The following is a 16432-nucleotide window of genomic DNA, read 5'->3' as shown; positions in this document are numbered from 1 at the left end:
TAATTTTTATATTAATAAAATAATACGTTATATTTAACGATCATTATTAAGATTAATTGTATTAATTAGTAACAATTATAACAATTGTTTATTTCTATAATAAAAATATTACTACAAGGGGGTGGGAGGATCACCCTTTTTTAGTTTTCATTATCGTTTTATATGGGCTGTTTTTACTTTACGACAAGAAAAAAAGAAAACAAAAAATTAAAAAAATGGGGAGGACACATCAAAGTGCGAAGGTCGAAGACACACTCCCCTCTCTCTCTCTCTCTCTCCCTCTCTCTCTTTCTCTCTTTGTCTCTCTCATATGAGCCTTGACCCCTTTGAAAATCTAATTTGCGTTTATAGACACCGACGACCTAATCCACTTTTCTTTTTTTTTTTCATTTTTTTTTTTTGTCGTCTGTCAATATATTATACACCCATATATATATATACAGACAATCAAATAAAGAAAAAAATATCTATCCAGTCTGAGAAGATATTTTATGATCAATTTAAAAAACAAAAAAAGGGAGGTGTGTGAGGGAAATAGAAAGAACAATACCCTTCGAAAGGGGTTGTTGGTTCGAGTAAATTGTAACTTGAAAAACAACAAACAAACAATAAAAAAAAGAAAAATATATAACCAGTCTGAGAACATCTTTTATTATCAATTTAAAAAAAAAGGGGGTGTGTGAGTGTGAGTGAAATAAAAAGAACAATACCCTTTAAAGGGGTTGGTTGTTGGTTCAAGTAAATTGTAACCTAAAAAACAACAAACAAACAATAAAAAAAGAAAAATATATAACCAGTCTGAGAACATCTTTTATCATCAATTTAAAAAAAAAGGGGGTGTGTGAGGGAAATAGAAAGAACAATACCCTTTAAAGGGGTTGGTTGTTGGTTCAAGTAAATTGTAACCTAAAAAACAACAAACAAACAATAAAAAAAAGAAAAATATATAACCAGTCTGAGAACATCTTTTATCATCAATTTAAAAAAAAAGGGGGTGTGTGAGTGAAATAGAAAGAACAATACCCTTCGAAAGGGGGTGTTGGTTTAAGTAAATCGTACATTTGAGAACATCGTACTCAGTATTCGTATTATACGTGAAATAAAAAAAAAGATACAAATAAAAAGAAAAGAAAATTTTTCAGATATGATGACATATCGAATGAAAATTGTTTTGATATATGAGAATAGTATGAAAATGAATAGGTTTTCATTTTTTTTTTTACATCTTCTTCTTCTTCTTCTTTTTCTTCTTTTTCTTCTTCTTATGACATAACTCGTTCTTTCTATCTTACATTCTATCATATTTTTCTTTTATTTTTCATGAAGATAGATAAAGCTCTTTTCGTTACACCATTTCTCATACAAGTGAGAAGGTGACAGGGGTGAGGGATGAGAAGGTATAGGGAGGAAGTAAAAAAAAAGGGGTAATAGTAGTAGTAGTAGTAGTAGTAGCAAAACTAAAAAGTCTTGAACGAACATTTCTATGAACAGGATATATAGTAATTTTATCCTTATTCAAAAGGGGGTTTCACCAAGTTGAAGAAGAGGATTTGTTACTAGAGTTACATATAGAGTATACTAGTGAATAGTAATAACTAAAAGGAAAAACCAAATAGTATCCTAAAGTATACAAAGTATATACAAATATATATACAATATATACAAATAGTATATAAAGTATATATATATATATATATATGTATGTATATTTATGTACTGTATTTACGAGAGGTACATATATACGTTCTTGGTACCGATAATATCAAGATTGATATTTTAATTAATAATTTATTTTCAAATTAAGAAAAAAATATATATAATATATTATATATTATAAATATTATTATTTATATATAATATTTATTTTATAAATAATATATTTATAATATTATATTAAATTATATAATATTTGTAAATAATAATTATTAAATAAAAATATTATAATTTTAATTATATAAATTATATAAAATTATATTAAATAAAAAATAGTTTATTTTATAAATTTTATTATTTTTTTTTAAATAAAATTTATTTTCAAATTTAAAAAAACAATATATTATATATTATGTGTTATAAATATTAGTATTATTTATATAGAATATTTATTTTATAAATAATATTATTCTATTATTTATTTTATTATTTTTTATTATTTAGTTCTATCATCTATATATATATATATATATATATATATATATATATATATATATAACCAAAATGGAGTAAGAGCGAATATTAGTTTGCAAACAAAAATAAAAAATAAAAAGAATTACTTTGATTAAAAAGAAACTTTTTACTAACGTGTGTGAATTGGATAGAAATAGAAAAAAAAAATAAAATATAAAAATAAAAAAACTAAAAAAAATAAAGAAAATAGAAAAATGCTGAGGTCTTGACCTCAATATCCTTTCCATTTCTCGATCGGAATCCTATCGAAAGTGGGTTTAATTTACACACTAAAAAAAAAAAAGAAAAAAGAAAAAAGAAAGAAATAATATTTACAAAGAATAATATTATACAGTGTGTTCGTCTAGTATATGTGTGTGTGTGTGTGTGTGTGTATATATTAGTGTGATAGTTCTAGGCGTCACATCTTCCGGTAGCCTTTCAAGACCTGGGTGTTACTATCTCTTTTGGATCATGGCCAGGTTCCTTGGATAAGGTCGTAGAATTTGTTAGTCTGCTGAGTATACCTATCTAAGAAATTTTATTTCTTTTCTTTTATTATATTTCTTCTTCTTCTTTTTCTTCTTTTTCTTCTTTTTCTTCTTTTTCTTAATCTTAACTTTTTAAATCATTCTTTTAACCGGTGTGTTTTATTTCATAAAGAAAATTATCTCAAATGTGATGAAACTTTTACGTTGATTTGACATCAAATATACTTTTAATAAAAATATATAATAAAAATATGAAAATTAATATAATAATAATTTAAAATATTAAAAAATAATGAAGGAATATGTGACACTGTATGTAGCAAGGAGGTTATGTTGAAACACGCGAGGGTAGACATGGAATTAAGTTTATCAGTATCAGTATCAGTATCAGTATTAAAAAATAATTAAAATATTAAATTAAAATATAATAATTTAATTAAATAATTTAAAATATTAAAATAATTAATATATAATAATTAATATAATAATTTAAAATATTTAAATATAATCAAAATATAAAATATAAAATTAAATATAATAATTTAAATTATTAAAATATAATTAAAATATAAAATATAAAATTAAATAAAATAATCTAATTAACTATAATAAATATACATATATATATATATAAATTTTAAAGTAACTCCAATGGTAATAGAATTTTTATGTTGTTTAAAATTGAAAACAACTTACTAAGATTGTTCAAAATGAATTTTTTTTTATTAACAATTAATTCAATATATATATTGTGTTTTAATGAAGGAAAGTTTAACATTTTAACTGACAATAATATTTCCCGAGCAAAATAAGCAAAATAAAAATGAGCAAAATAAAAAAAAAAAGAGAAAAAGAGAGAGAAAGAGAGAGAGAGAAAGATGAGAAGATGGTTAAAGGGTTAGGGGGTTAGGGGGTTAGGAGGAATGGTGGAAAACGATCACACGAACTGTCCTAGTTTATAAAATTCCATTTGCATTGAAAACTCTTACCCTACGACCTTATCGTAGGAAGAATCGGTGTCTCGTTTTGTCGGTAGAATCTTGAAAACTATGTCTTTCCAAGCTATCGATTGGTCTTTCATCATAAACCAAGAAGAAAGGAAGTTTGTAAATGTAGGGATATATGTAAAGTGCTTGTAACAAGCTTTACTTTCACGCCTTTTAATTAAAATCTATCCGACGAGCCAACATTGAATTGTAAAATATATTCATAAGTGCATAATTTCGAAAGAATACATTTTTTCATAATTATCCTGACACGAATGACGATGACGATGACGATGACGATGACGATGACGATGACGATGACGATGACGATGAGGATGAAGATGGTGATGGTAATGGTGATGATAGTGAAATTATAAGCAAAAAAAAACAATGTTCTATAATTTATTATTTAAGGGTTAATTATTAGGATTAAGTAAGGTTAATAAGGTTTGATAAAAAAAAAGAACATTTTCTAACCTAACCTAAATTTAATGTTTTATCAATTATTCTACATAAACAAATAGTTTTTTTTTTAATTAATATAACAAAATATTTCAAAAGTTAGGTTAATTATTCACATAAGAGAAAGAGAGATTAATGTTCTATTATTATTATTATTATTACTATTATTATTACATATAATAAATGTAAAACAAAATTATAGGTTTTGATCAAAACAAAACCTAATTTTTTAACCTAACCTAAAACTAATATTTTATCAATTATTCTACAAAAAAAAAACAAATATTATTTTATTTCTACACAAATATAACGAAGTATTTCAAATGTTTAGTTAATTATCAACATAAGAGAGAGAAAGAGAGATTAATGTTTTATTATTATTATTTTATAAAATTTTATTGTTTTATTTTTTATTATTTTTTTTTTACATTTATTATATATAATAATAAAAATTATTATTATTATTATTATATAAAATAAATGTGTATAAAAGAAAATAAAAGAACTTTGATCAAAATTAGAAAATTTTCCAACCTAACCTAAATCTAATGTTTTATTAATTACCCTACATAAACAAATATTATTTTATTTTCAAAAAAAAAAATAAATATAACAAAGTATTAGTACAATAATTAGGCTAATTATTGACAGATTAAGCTTTCAATAAGCTAATCGAAACATTGTCATAGGACAATAACTTTTAACTCATAAAAAACCAAAACAAAAACAAGAAGACAAAAGGAAAGGTAACAAAAAATACAAACAAAAAAGAGACAAAGAAACAAAAACTTGGAGAAAAAGAGAGAGAAAGAGAGAGAGAAAGTGAGAGACAAAAAAAAGCCGAAAAGAGAGAAAAGCTTGCAAGCTTCCGAGAGGGTACGATCGATCTCTCTCGACACGATGCACTTGTACATGCACCATGCATCTACTCACACTCTCGAAAAGAGAGAGAAAGATAGAGAGAGAGAGAGAGAGAGAGTTACCAATACATTTACACAACTTACACGACCAACACAATAACTACACAAATACACAAATACACAACTGTGTTGTCCCTGTTATATGTCGGAACTACAAATAACGACCACAACACTACGAAGAAAAATTACGTATATATATACATATACATATGTATGTATATATGTATATATATATGTATGTATGTATATATGTATTTGGTATTTATCTCTCGTGCCACTCCAATTCGCCGCAAAGAGTCGACCTCGGCACGATCCGTATGTACAACGACGGAAAATCTCGTTTATGCTATGAAATCAAGAGTCAAACATAACCAAAAAAAAAAAACATATCTGACCAATAACCGATCTTGGCTCATGCTGGTTTTTAATATTCTGACTCTATTAAATATTTTTTTATTAACCTACAACTACGACTATGCTAAACCATTGTTTTAGTATTTTAAACTACACGAATTTGTTTACCTATAATTATAGAAATAATATATAATAATAATATATATAATATATTATAATATATAATATAATATATATATATATATATAATAATTTTGGTTTTTTTTATTAATATTTTTAAAGTAAATTGTTTCAAAAAATAAAAATAACAGCCATTATGCAATTTCAAAATAAAGTTTCAACACACAATAAACAAACGTACGAGTTTTTGTATTTCTTTTTTTAATTTATATTATTTATAATAATATATATAGTAATTTTTTTTTTTTTTTATTAATATTTTCAAAGTAAATTTTTTTCAAAAATACAGAACAATCTTTAATGCAATTTCAAAGTAAATGTTTCAATGCACCATAAACTCACGAATTTTTGGATTCCATTTTTTGCTATTTACTTTATTCAACAAAAAATTATTAAAATATAACGAAATGAAAATCATACTAAGATAATATACATGTATATACTGCAATTAAATCAGATATACATATGATATAGTATATTAAATAACTTATATCTAATTAACGAGCTATCGAATGTAAAACAAATCTGCTAGATATAATGTTACACGTGTCAACAATATTTATAAATAAAACGTACGGAATATTAACTTATTAATTATCTATTAAATATATATATATACATGTTTATAAATCATATCGATGTATTCAATAATAATAATTATTATTGAAACATATATATAAATAATATTAAAAATTATTTACAACTGAAACCCCTTACAGTCCCCTCCCCCTCCCCTGAGTTTTCCTCACCCAAGACTAACAACTGTAATACTAACGCAAATTAATAAAATAAAACTAAACAAACTACTATAAAAAAAAAATAAAAAAAAAAGTTTTCACTTGAATAATTCGAATAATAAAGAAAAATTTGTGTTTATATTTTAACAGGTAATGCATCGTTGTTATTGCAAACCGAGGAATGCAATACAGGACGACATCCTTTGTTAGCGAACAATCTTCAAGATGGCGGAGCAGACAGTGACACGAATAGTCATTGTGCATTGATATTGGAAGAGACTACACCAACTTCAGCCAATCACAATTGCGGCGGTGGTACGCGGGAAAAGAGCAATGGCAACAATAATTACGAAATGAGAGAATTCAATAGAAGATTATTACTATCAAACGGTGGTAGTCCTGGTACGCAAGGTGTTACGGCAGGTGGACAAAGCAGGCGTACCTGACTATGGAAGTGGTGGCGTAACACCTGGAATCATCTTCTTTATAGGAGCAATCGGCCCGCCGAAGTACCAGTATATAAATAAGCCTACGTAAATATAATACACACATACACACACACACACATATACAAAAAAACCACTTCTATACATAATATACATAATATACATATATAAATACTATATCGTGTTATGATATAGAGGTTAACTTTTTGTTTTTGTTTTTTCTTTTTTTTTTTTTTTAACAAACAGAAAAACCCGACAATTGTTCTTAAGAAATATTCAAGGACAACAAGAAATATAAATGAACGTGATCAGTGTAATAGGAAAAAAAAAAAAACACTTATAAACATTTTATAAGTAAAAAAATAGAACGGTATCAGTAATATATATATATATATATATATATATATATATATTGATATGGCATATCTTTTTTTTTTGCTATAACGAAAGTATGGAGGGTAGGGGTAAGGAGTATCATCTGTGTATATGAAAAGTGTCCGTCGAAATGCATTAAATTAGGGTGGCGCCACAGTAGCTTCAGTGTATATTTTAAAGAAAGCGCCAAATATTATTAGAGTAAAATTGAGAAATAAACATAGAACACAAATTTCACAAGACAAATTTTACCCATAACTCTGTTCTGTTATTATTCACATTACTTTTTCATAAAATTAAAATGATTAAAAAATCAATAAACGTATTATTCACAATTCACGAAATCAAATCACTCTAGTTATACGTTTTATCATAATAATTCTTTTTAAGGTTATATTTACTACATTATTTTGTACTACGCAAGTAGTTGAAATTTTTAATAATTAACTACTTTAGTCGCCCAATAATATTACATTTTTTAACTCGGCATACTTCAATTCGTTTACAATTGCTATATTCATATCATACCCTTTGTCTACACTAGCGCCATTCTAGAAGGTTTTTGAACTGTTATTTATAGCATACAGTTGGACACTTTTTCAAATTACTCTTAACCTCTACCCTCCATAAACGAAAGAAAGAAAGAAAAAAGGAAAGACAAAAATAACCAAAAAATTAATCATAGGCATATATATATAGGTATATATGATACGCGATCGTTATACGTCCCCCTCCACTCCTCCCTTCATCCCCACTCTTATAATATTATTTTTATCCTATCGCGTCTCGAGAAAAGGATTCGCTTTTATTTGATTTATTTTAATTTTATTTATGAATTTAACTCCCAACACGAATTGATTGCATGAATCTGAACACGATGGTCTCTCTTTTAGGGTATTTTACGTGGAAAATTTGTACCATAAATATATGTGTATATATATACACATATTACCAACTATGTATAGAAACATATATATATATATATATATAAAACACCGACACACACGTTCACGATCGTTTCTCTTATTAGCTGTTCCATAACACCATTAGAAAAAAGTAAAAACTTTACCCCCATCCCCATATGCGTGTTCTATTAATGTATGTATGTGTGTATGCATGTATATATATATATATATGTATGTATGTATGGATGTTTATCAGAAAATATAGAATAAAATACACATATATATACATACTTCATATTCAAATACGCATACTTATTTACGCAACAACAATAACAACATACGTACAACTAAACTAAATTAATTGCATATTATTATTCGTCAATGATAATTATAAATTATTCAATGCTATAATATGAATTATATTGATGATTATGTATGTGTATATTTGAAATGATATAGTTTTGTATTTTGTAATTTAAAGGGGTGTCTATATATATATTTCGCGAAATGAACAGCCAATAACAATGATTGAGAACGTGTACCACCATTGATTTTGAACAAAAATTTCTCTAATCTTCTCATTCTTAATTTTTTTTTTTTTTTTTTTTTTTATTATTCTTTGATTTATTTTTTGTTTTGTGATAAGGAAAGACGATAGAAATGATAAAGATATGAAAGGAAGGATTGGATGGGTGGTAATCATCCCCCACTACTACAACTACCACCATTAAGTTTCAAACTTTATATATATATATATATACATGATAAAACAAGATTAGGATGAAAATAATGTTATTGTTGTTATCTCTCTCAATATTGTTAATGTTTTTATTTTATTTTAATTTTTTTTTTTTATTTAATTATTATAGTTTATTAATATTCTTTTTTTTTTATTATTATTTATAATATTGAAATATTAGTTAGTGAAATATTATAGTATTGAAAGAATTTAGAAACCCTATAGATCTGATTGTATATTATTTTTGAAAAATATTATATAATTGTTATACTTTAACTTATTATTTAAAAAAAAAAAAAAAAGTAAATTTTATTTATTTGTAAATAGTATTTATATATTTAAATTTAAAATTGTAAAAATATCAAATTGAAATTTAATTAAATTAAAAATTACATTATAAAATATAAAATATAAATTAAATTAAATTAAATATAAAAAAAATTAATTAATTTTGATTAAATTTAAATTTTTTTAAATTAATTAATTTTAAAAATTAAACATAAAATTATAAAATATAAAATTAAAAAAAATAAATTTATATTTAATTTTAATATTTTTTTCTTTTTTTTTTTTTTCTTCCAAATATTTCTAATATTTTGAAATTTGGAAACAATTTAAAAATCCCAGAAAAAATCTCATTATATATTATTTGATAAAAATATCCTATAATTGTTATACTTTGATCTATCATTTAAAAAAAAAAAAAAAAAAAAGGGTACTTTTCGAAAAATTATTATAACCATAATATTAAACAAAAAAAAAAAAAAAGAATAGAAAGAAAGACAATAAAAAATTTATACAATTATTTTAACACAAAGGGATGAATGTTGTGTACGATGATTCGATATCCCTTCTCGTTTCTTTTTTTTGTTTTTTTTTTTTTTTTTTTATTAATTAATATTACAAATAATTCAATCTTTTATCAGATCTATCTAGTAATATTACTATCATAATAAAAATGTCTCTTAAAATGTTTAATAATAGAACGGTCAAATTTTCAACTAAATGAAATACTTTGTTAATTAATTAAAAAAAAAAAAGAATACCGTGCGGATGAACTGACACGTTAAACGTTTTACAGTCTGATAATAACCCACACATAGAGACACACATACACCCACTAAGAAATACACTCATGAACTCAAAGACCAAAAAAAAAAAAAAAAAAAGAGAGACCATAACAAAATTAATTAGATGCAATCTAAGAAGATTAATTTATTTAAAAAAAAAAAAAAAAATAATAATAATAATAAAAGAAAAGAAAAAAAACCAAGACCAAATTAAAATGTACCTACCTATGATGATAGTTCAAGAAAAGTGTGTGTTATCTGTGTATGTGTGTATGTGTATATGTATCTCTTTCTTTCTCTATTATTTTTCTTTCTTTATATTTTTATTATTCTTATTTTTTAAATCCTAGGATGTTTGTAAAATTGACGAAAGAAAATAAGAAAATATATCCCATAAAAAAGAATAAGTATAATAATAATAATAATAATAATAATAATAATTTATACAGTAAAGAAACAGCTCGATCAGTCTTTTAGTTTTCCCCGGAGTAATAGGAAGCCCTTCCTTTCAGTTTCAGAAATAGCTACAACGAGAAAAACGACGGAGAAAGAACCTGAATACGTGCATGCATGCACGTATGCACATATACACACATATATACATATATATATAGGATACGTAGGTCGTGCATAAGTAAATACGTGTTTGTATATAGAAAATGCACGTATGCAATTTAGTTAGAAGAAAAACAAAGCTTCAAGAGGATATTTGTTTCTTTTCTTTTTCATTTTCTTTTTTTTCTTTTGTTAATTTCATCAAAATAGTAAAAATCAACATTACTGTATTTCAACGTAACAAATAACAAGTTTTTTTTTTTTTCTTCTTTTTTTTTTTTTACTCTTTCTCATTTTCTTTTAACATATATATATATATGTATGTATGTATGTATGGATGTTTGTTTTACAAAAGAGAAAATTCTAAAAACTACTTTGTGGTCGATCAAAAGAGGAATATAATAGTAAAATGGTAGAGTTTGAAATTAAGTTAAAAAGGGCAGGAAAAGTTTTAGACGATGAAAGAAATGAAATAGAGAGAGAGAGAGAGAGAAAGAGAGAAATAGAAAGAGAGAAAAAGAGAAGTATATATATAGGTGTAGGTACGCTTTTAAAAGCGTTCTAATCGTGGCTTCGACTTCGCAATGTTCTACTAAATTTATCTTACATCGTTTGCTTTTTCTTTGGCTTGTCGAATAAGACGAGACCTGACAGTGACACGATCCGTTTCTTCACCTATATATACATATATATATATATATATATATATATATATATGATAAATGATATACTGGTGTATCTATCATTAAATGTAACAAATCATAGTTTTTTTTTTATATTAATTTTTTAATTTAATTTATTTTAATAATTTTATAATTATTTATATATTTAATATAGATATATATATATATATATATTATATTTATATTATATATATATATATATATTATTTTTTGTTTATATTATATTTGTATCACATACGCGTATATATCTATCATTAAATACAACACATAATAGTTTTTTTATTTATTTATTTATTTTTTTTTTTAATTGGAAATTTATATCATATTTATATTATATTTATATAATTTATAATTATTAAATTATATATAATAATTTTATTATATTAAATTATATATATATAATATTTTATTATATTAAATTATTATTTATATTATATACCCTAGTAGTAATAAAATATTGAATACATGTGTATTTAATATTAAAAAGACATTAAATCTCTTTTTAATATTAAATACACGTGTATTCAATATTTTTTCAATATTTTGTACTACCAGGGTATATATATATATATATATATTTTTATATTATAAAATACCAACGTTATGGACAAATGTAACCTTCATTTATATGAACACTTTCTTTTTATTTTATTTTTTTTTGTTGTAAAAGCAAACATGACTGGAATATTTCAAGTGATAAAGTTACACCCAATATATATATATATATATACATATTGGGTGTGTGTGTATGTGTCTGTAAGTACTCTAAGTAATATAAGTAAGAAACTAACACCTATTTCTTTATTAAAAGACCCAAGAGATTGCATGATCGAGTCGATGTCATATCAGTAACGATACCCCATAAAAAAGAGAGACACAAAAACAAAATAATGAAAGATAATAAGAAAGAAAATACACACAAGAAAGAAAGAGAGAGAAAGAGAGAGAGATAGCAACAAATAGATGATCAGAAATAGATCAAAGTTACATCATAATTATCAATCTTGATAATTTTGTTCAAAAATAATTATTCTAACATAACACACACGCAAACACACACACATACACATACACCATGGTTATGGTATGGTCAAAGATTTTTTTCTACCCTTATAATATCCTTTCACATATTTTCCTTCTCTCTTATACATCCTTTCCATTCTCGCATGATTTGGTTTATTAAACAAATTAATATACTTTATATTAAAATATATTTTTAGCTAATAATAAGAAAGAATATTTAAAAAAAAAGAAAAATAAAGAAAGAGAGAGAGAGAGAGAGAGAGAGAGACATAGTGTATGTATGAGTGTATATATGTAATGTATGTAATACGTGAGAAAGATAAAAAAAAAAAAAAAAGATAAGAAATATTTGGAATTTGTTTCATCTGAAAATTCTTGTAACAGTTAAACAAAAAGAAAAAAAAAAGAAAACTATGATTGCTTTTCCCGAGACACATTTTTCAACAGCCTAAAACAAATTATTCTCTGACGGATCATTTTTATATATGGGAAATAAAAAAGAAAAAATGAAAAGAAAAGAAAAGAAGAAAAGGGGGACAAAAAAAAACAAACAAACACAAGTAAATTCTCGTTGATAGTATATTATCACCAAAAATGGGTCGCGTTAACTATCGTCGTTAGTAAAAAAAAATAAAATAAAATAAAGTTTCCTAACGATAGGAATCTAACGAAGTATATAGAAACGATGTAAACAAAACAAAAATAAAAAAAATAAAAAAGATAAAAGAAGAAAAACATCGATTTATAGAAGTATTTTTTAGATACGATAGTTATTATTATCATAGAAATAATATGTGAGATATACTATCATTAACGTATCATCATTCATTTTTCCTTATATATATATATATATATATATATATATTTATATATGTATTAGGTGGACTAGAAAGTAATGTTGCTTTTTAACCTCAAAATTCAAACAAATTTGTTCAAACAAGTGTTTTATTATTAAACAATAATTAAATTAATTAATCACCTTATCTAATATATATATATATATATATATATATATATATATATATATATTTATTATATATATTATTATAATATATATATTATAATATTATAATAAATATATATATAATATTATATATTATTGTATATTATATTAATATATATAATAATATATTAATTGATATATAATAATTAATAATATATATATTATTAATTATATAATATTATATAATATTTTATATTTATTTATATTTTTTATAATATTTTATATTATATTATATAATATAAAATATTAGAAAAAAATAATTTGACATGCGTAGTAACCGACATTACTTTTTGGTCCCCTTAATATATATTAGGTCTACCGTCAAATTCGGTCCGTTTAAACAAACGTTAGTTCAATTTTTCGTCACTAGGGGTATTTTTTCGTCGTAAGGCCCCATTTTTTAAAAATGGAATATACAAATTGCTACCATGTTGGCAAAAATTCAATAGTAATTCAATTAATTGTTCAAATTATGAATAATTTATTATTTTATTTTATTTACAAAATGGACAGAATTTTTCAGTAGACCTATATATATATATATATAAAAAGGGAAAAACATGTTTGGATAAAAAAAAGGGACGAATGTAAAAAATGTCTCCCACCATGCTCATAAACGATGATCAACTGTTTCTAATTCTTTTTACACAAATGATATATATATACATATATATTTATATCTATATATATATGTATGTATATATCTATATATTATATACATTTAGTGCGAATTAGTTAGTATGTATTGATTTGTTGTAAAACTTTACTGGATATATGATATTATACATGTAAAAACATTCGAAGTTTAAATTGGCTTCCTAGTTAGGGAATCTATCGAATCTTAGGATTATTATTATTATTATTATTATTATTATCATTATCATTATTATTATTATTATTATTATATGCATTAAACAAAATGCAAAAGAAGTAAAAAAAAAAAACAAAACAAAATAAAAATAAAAATGACAAAAAAGATAATATTGTATACAACTAATAAGAAATAATATTAGTAGGCTGTATATAGTGGTGTATGGTAGAAACAAAAAAAAAAATACAGTTTAAATTTAAGTGTCGATCGTCTGCTTAAGAAAAAAGCCAGTCAAATAAATTGTATCTACAAAAAAAAAAAAGAAAAAAAAAACAAAGAGGGAATGCAAAAAAATGAAAACTAAACAAACGAGAAAAATCGAATGACCATTATTATCATTAACAAACATTCAAATATCGCAAAAAAAGTTATTTCGCATTACTGTAAAAGGGTCCTAGGGGATAAATCATTTTGTTGAAAAAGAATTAACAATCTTTTTCTATTAAAATGAATTATCATAACAAATTCTCATCATCATCATTCTTCTTCTTCTTCTTCTTCTTCTTCTGGTTCTTCTTCAAAATATCATTCTTTTTTATATTTGTCTGTATAAATCACTAAACGATGGCGTGGAAAACAGGGTATTATATCAAAATGACGAACGTCAGTAATCGATTATTAGCAAAAAAAAAGAAAGAAAAAAAAAAATCATTCTAGTAAATTATAGTATCATATATTATGTGAGTTTACATAACATATTTGTTACTGTAAAAAAAAAAAAAAAAAACAAACCAAAAACAAAAAACAAAAAAAAAAACGAAACTTTATAATACCTTTCAGTTTCCTTGACACACACACACATGTGATCACATTTATTAGAATATTAATTTGAAAGACGTTTCTCATCGTAAAAGAAAAACAAGAAAAAAAGATTTAAAAAAAAAAAAAGAAAAGAAAAAAAAAAAAGAAACTGTAAAAGGGTTCTTTCTTAATCAGGCTATCGAATAATCGTTGAATGTAATAATAAAACTATTAAACCAAATAAAGTCTCAAAGCTTACACCTCGCAGGACACGCAGCCTCTGCCAATGAATTGTAATCGTAAGGACATTAATACATAACGTGAAAAGAAGAAAAAAGAAAAAAGAAAAAAGAAAAAAAAAAACAACAAAATAGACTAAATGATTTGTAATTAATTATTTAGAAGAAGAAGGGTATGAGGGGTAGGGGGTGGGGAGGGGAAGGGGGTGGCAGCGCAAGTGTGCGTTTACTTAAGCCGCCCAAAGAGGTGAAATGAAAATCACGCTGATCATTTTGATTATAGAGAATAAAAAAAAAAAGAAAAAAAAAATATGTAACTACGTATAACTGCTTTTACATTATAAACTTTTGGCCGAGTAGAATTTAATGTTAATCGACCTTAGCTACCATGTACTCTGATTATTCGTATAAAGAAAAGATAAGAAAAAGATAAAAAAAAAAGAAAAGAAAAGAAAAGAAAGAATGATTTGTACACTCAAATCTAACTCGGCCAATAAATCCTAACAGAATATACAGTCCTGTCGTAAAGAAGGCTTTAAAGTAAATACTTAGCGATTTATAAAACTGATTGATATTTAAAGGTATATATATATATACATATATATATATAATATGTATAAATTGAGGTGAGTCTCTAAGAAAGGGAGCTTTGAATAGTGCCTGCTTAAAAAAATCCAGTTTACTATATCTGATATGGTTAGATATGGTATTCACATTACGAAATAACCGACAGATTAAATAGAAAGCTATTCGTAGCAAAGTATGGGAAAAAGTGTCATTTATGCGAATAATTTTATTGTTTTTAAATCATAACATAAAACAATGCACAACGAAATACATAAATATAATCGCTAATTAATATTAATATATGTTAATTCAAAATGGCAGCGTAATTCATTAATATATATAGGTCATGTATAAATTGATTTATAGATAATATACGTTAGTTTTAAATTATTTGAAAATAAGTTTTTTTTACCTTCAAGTCAAAACTATAAATGCAAATTGACAAGACACATGAGAAAAATAATTGAAACTTTAATTATTTTGTTTTCTTCCATAGCTTTTATCAGCAAAAACCACTCTTCCCCATACTGTACTATGAGAGTTCGTGTTATTCGACACCCTTAAGTGTACATATAAAACATATGTGGCCGTAATTGTATGTAAATACTGTTACACATTCTATGATTACCATGAAATATGAATACAAGGAAAATTGGTTATTTAGTATAATTATGACTACGAAATTGAACTTACTTTTATCTCAGAATCCTCCACTTGCAAAATGGTATCCACAATTGCAGCACCTACCACTACCTGTATTGAATAACAAAACAAACAAATAATGATCCTTATAATTATTAGGATTAACAACAATTCGTGTATTTGTACAAAATAATAAGTAATTATTCATTTTATGGTGTATATATTAGATATACAAAGAAAAATATTGGACATATAAATATGAGTGATATGATGATTA

General features: G+C 23.9%; 2 protein-coding genes across 4 annotated transcripts in view; one reads left to right on the top strand and one right to left on the bottom strand.

The window, feature by feature from the left end:
- LOC107070072 (uncharacterized) overlaps positions 1–8731 on the top strand; it is a 46980-nt gene extending 38249 nt beyond the window's left edge. For both annotated transcript variants that reach the window (XM_089171994.1, XM_089171993.1), the window contains one exon: positions 6447–8731. In XM_089171994.1, coding sequence (XP_089028120.1) covers positions 6447–6742 — 296 coding nt within the window. In that variant the 3' untranslated portion in view covers positions 6743–8731. The remainder of the gene's footprint in view (positions 1–6446) is intronic.
- Positions 1–16432, bottom strand: part of LOC107070071 (uncharacterized) — a 61946-nt gene that overhangs the window by 43008 nt on the left and 2506 nt on the right. For both annotated transcript variants that reach the window (XM_015327927.2, XM_089171992.1), the window contains one exon: positions 16207–16266. In XM_015327927.2, coding sequence (XP_015183413.2) covers positions 16207–16266 — 60 coding nt within the window. The remainder of the gene's footprint in view (positions 1–16206; positions 16267–16432) is intronic.

Source organism: Polistes dominula, unplaced genomic scaffold (assembly GCF_049000335.1).
Source record: "Polistes dominula isolate Pdom_NZ unplaced genomic scaffold, Pdom_raw_medaka contig_73, whole genome shotgun sequence".
NCBI lineage: Eukaryota > Metazoa > Arthropoda > Insecta > Hymenoptera > Vespidae > Polistes > Polistes dominula.
Note: the sequence above shows the minus strand (reverse complement) of the source record. Positions and strands in the feature narration are given on the sequence as shown.